A 4375-nucleotide genomic window follows, 5' to 3' on the forward strand; every position below is an offset into this window, starting at 1 on the left:
AGGGGGGGTGAGTAATTATGAAGTAAAACTAGTTTTATTTAAACAACACAATCAACAAATGATAAAATAGTAGTTTTGAAATGGTTGCTGGCAACCAGCAGATCCCCAGTAATACTGAAGGGGTGTTAATTATCAAACCTAGTTAGTTGTCTTAAAAAATAATTGACAATTTATTATGTATCAAACTTTAGGATTTCATTGGTTCATAAAAGTAAACATGAAACTAATCAAAGATATTGAGAAGAAAGATATGTTGATAAAAAGAATTTGACGAGCCATGGTGGATCGAGTTACCTAGTTCTCGTTGCTGGTGAGAAGTGACAAGTATCCGGTGTGATTAGTCGAGGTGCGCGCAGACCTGGCCACCACAGTTATCAAAAGAGAGATTAGTTTTTGATGAATTCATTTCGCAACCTCAAACTCAGTAAAAAGTTAGTATTTGATTTACTTGTTCCTGAAAATATCATTGGTCTGGACATCGTAGAGAATTGAGTCTATGCACAATGCCAGGGTCTAGGGCGAGGTAAGTTTGATTCCAGAAAGTGTGCTTTAAAAAAGTAGTTAAGTTGAAATGTTGGTAGAAGTATTAAGCGGAGGAGACTTCGGAAGTATTGCCTGTTGCAACAAAGAGTTGTAGTCTGTAGCAAACATTACCTTAGGATGCTACACTCATAATTTCTTAAAGAGTTTTGTTTCTAAATCCTTGCTAATTCCAGCAACTTTACGAAATTGGGCCATGGATGATCCATCTTAATCCAACCCTCTGATGCAAGCAAGAAATACTTGGCCTTTACAATTTAGGCTATATTGGTTCTGCACCGCACTCCCTTTTGCCTGCTCACAAATGGACCTTTTTATCCCTTTATTAATGGTCCGTAGTGTATAATGCAGTTAACGTCTAACTTCTGTTCATTTCCCTCTTCTTTCTGTGTGTTCCAGGTAAGACCAGAATGGGAATCTATCAAGATTGACGTCATGTGCAAGGCCTTACAATGCAAGTTCACTACATACCCCTATTTAAACTCTTTGTTGCTCTCAACAACGGGATCTGTTCTTGTGGAGGGTTCACCACATGATCTATTCTGGGGAGGAGGTCGAGACGGGGAAGGCCTTAACTATCTTGGACGATTGCTAATGAAGTTGAGATCTGAGCTCTTAGGTGAGTCTTCAACCAGTCAAAAATCTTTGCTTCCTCAAACTTCAGAAAATAATTAGTAGTGATGTTTCTCATTTCTGTCCTTACAATGTTAGGCTAATGTTGTAATCTACCAATAAAACCAAGCCTCTCGATACGTGTTGCACGTGTATATCGAGTTTCATAATTCATATTTATCTAAACATAGTTGCTGAGGCTAGACGAGTCAGTTGAGTTATAGTTTCATTTTCTTTTATTTACAAACATCTCTTACTTTAGACACTATATATAAAGTATTGGAGTTATTTTCTGCAATAGTTGTAATTGTTACAGCGTAAAATATAGCAATAAGACAGGTCAGTTGTTAGTATGGGACCAAAAATAATTCAGAGTTCCAGCCACGATCGGGGTGTAGACTCATGAAGTGACAGTACTGATGATAATTAATAACATATTTCTTACATACTTATTCTTCTCCCCCTTATATTAGAAAAATTGATATGTATCTCAATCTATTTTGGAGAATTCATCTTTATGCATCATGGTATACTATAATCATATGTCATATATTGATGAAAAATATTTGGTTCTTAATCCTAAATCAATTGAGAGGAGAAAATCAATCATAATTTATTAATGTAGTGCATATAACTGTTCTTGTATCCTTTATATTATATTTCAAACCAATACATGAAACTTTGTTCTCATAAGTAGTAGTTTAGACCAACCATATCAGATATTATTAATGAAAATCATAGCAATACATGATTGAAGCATCATTGAAATAAATTATTTAAAAAAAAATCAATACCTTAATAATATAAATTTGAACTCACTAGAGTCTCCACCAATATATCTATAAGTAAACCTAGCATGATTCAACTATAATTTGAATTGTTCAAACTTCATATTCCAAAAGATTCACGTCCCAATGAGGATGAAGCTCCAATTTTTAATTGGCTCAAACGATGGCAAATTTTGAAATTAGTGTCACGTAACCAAGCTTCATTTATGATTAGTTCATCTGCATCGAGTTGCTCAATTGACTCCCACGAACTTTTTTGTTGCGTTTCTGCCATTTGGTCATAAAAAAATGTTTGAGCAAACAGAGCATCTTCTATAGCATCAAGTTCTTCAAGCCTGGTTTTGAGTTGATTCACTCGATTTCGAGCAGTAGTCGCGTCTAGACGAATACCTTCGCTTAGCTGCATATCAGGATTCTGAAAACGAGAAACAATTGCATCAACAGTAGGGTGAAAAAATGAGTGTGGCTTACCAGAAGGTGAAATCATCATTATTCCAATGTCAACATCACATTCTGTAACAACTTCACTAGCTTTTTTGAACAAACCCTTCCGACGCTTTGAAAATGTGGTTAGCAAGGCATTCTTATTTTCTATTTTTTGCATTGGTATCTTTTGACGCCCTTTAGTCTTCTTTCTCTTCATGGCTAAATTCATAAGGAGATTGATGAAAAGATAGTTGTAAACGTTTTTCAACAAATGATACTCTCATATAAAAAAAAGATATCACGCCTATTTATATACGCAAAAATTAATCTTTTAGTCAAATAATCTTTTTATCATATAAAAAATTAGGAAAAGTTCATTAAATTTTATGCTTTAATTATATTGTGTATGGCAACAACATTATTAGAATATAAAATATTAAGTTAAATATGTAAATATTTTCATATACTCATGAAATTTGTTAAGTGAAGTTAGAAAATATGATCATAATTGGAAGAAAGGTAAATGTACACAGATCTTTTAAATCTAAAGCTTAAACTATAATGGGAAAATATCTTAATGTACACCAAAATCTTTTAAATCTAAAGATTAAACTATAATAGGAAAATATTTTAATGCTCTTTTATAAATTAGTCAAGTCTAAATAGAAAATAAAAATAAGTGATTATAATTAGAAATATTATTAATTACAGACCAAAATAATTTTTTTAAATTTATTTAAATCATTCACATGCATTAACATCAAATGAACATTAACTTGAATAAGATCTAAAAATCTAAATGTAATATAACATAAACATAATATAATATAATATAATATAATATAATATAATATAATATAATATAATATAATATAATATAATATAATATAATATAATAGGAGTTAACAAATATAAATATTAATTGGTAGAAATATAATTACACCTCAAATCTTTTAATTTTCTTTTTGAACAATAAGCAAAATCAAAATTCTCATTTACAATAATAAAAATGAATCTAAAACTTAATCTCAGGTATGCAGTAAAAAATGATTGATTATAATTAGAAATAATATAAATTGCAGATTAAATAATTAAAACCTTACAATAAAATAAAGTTCATTCACATGCATGAGCATTAAATAGACATTCACTTGAATAAGATTTGAAATCTAACTTTAACAGAAAAATATATTAATGAAATATAATAATATAAAAGGAAATATATTAAGGAGATACAATAATATAAAAGGAAATGAGATTACTGAAATATCTAAGTTGAAGTTTAAGAAAATATGAATAGAATAAAGATATACTATACATCAATTTTTGAACATTTTTTTTGAATTTTTCGTATAATTAGGAAAATCAAGTCCTTATTTGCATTAATGAAAGTAAATCTAAAGCTTGGATATAAAATAAAAGTTATTATAATCTTTTTCTTTAAAATAATCAAGTTCAAAAATACAATAAAAGGATCAAACGTACCCTTAAACTATAAGAAAAGATTTAAATATACCCGTCATTCATGTTTTGGTTTAAAAATACCTTTTGATTCACCTTTTGGGCTTACTTATACCCTTTCTTTCACTTTTGACTAACTTATACCTTTATAACTAACAACTAAATGTATTTTTTAAAAAATACATTTATTATTTATCATTTTCTTATTGGATAAAATTAACATCTCATCTCTATTAATTATTTCCCTATAATCTATTACATTAAATATATATATATATATATATATATATATATATATTGATGATTATTTACTGTTGCTGTTTTTTTCTTCTTTCATTTTTCAATGTCATGCCCGGTTATTATAAGGTTAATTCATGTCATTTGGGTCCTTATCAAGTGTTAATTAAAAGGTACTTTTTGACAAGTTGATTTTATCGTGTTATTTTTTAAATCTTAATAATGTAACATGAATCATGAGGTTTTTGGATGATGAAAGTAGATATAGTTATTTTTTTTGTTTTTACTTTTCTAGTTTTCTTAATTCCCTA

General features: G+C 29.0%; 2 protein-coding genes across 2 annotated transcripts in view; one reads left to right on the forward strand and one right to left on the reverse strand.

Moving 5' to 3' along the window:
* The window catches only part of LOC107018331 (riboflavin biosynthesis protein PYRR, chloroplastic), a 10021-nt gene extending 8421 nt beyond the window's left edge, over nt 1-1600 (forward strand). The window contains exon 9 of the mRNA XM_015218792.2: nt 940-1600. Coding sequence (XP_015074278.1) covers nt 940-1215 — 276 coding nt within the window. The 3' untranslated portion in view covers nt 1216-1600. The remainder of the gene's footprint in view (nt 1-939) is intronic.
* Nucleotides 1601-1864: 264 nt separating this feature from the next.
* LOC107016948 (agamous-like MADS-box protein AGL29) lies at nt 1865-2619 on the reverse strand. The gene has a single exon (XM_015217257.2). The coding sequence runs from the start codon at nt 2593-2595 to the stop codon at nt 2041-2043; it is 555 nt and encodes a 184-aa protein (XP_015072743.2). The 5' UTR covers nt 2596-2619; the 3' UTR covers nt 1865-2040.
* Nucleotides 2620-4375: the final 1756 nt, after the last annotated feature.

The sequence above is a fragment of the Solanum pennellii genome, chromosome 4 (genome assembly GCF_001406875.1).
Source record: "Solanum pennellii chromosome 4, SPENNV200".
Lineage (NCBI taxonomy): Eukaryota > Viridiplantae > Streptophyta > Magnoliopsida > Solanales > Solanaceae > Solanum > Solanum pennellii.

Excerpts from the sequence above, each read along its gene's own strand:
- LOC107016948 (XM_015217257.2), bottom strand. The coding sequence starts at position 2,595 with ATGAATTTAGCCATGAAGAGAAAGAAGACTAAAGGGCGTCAAAAGATA.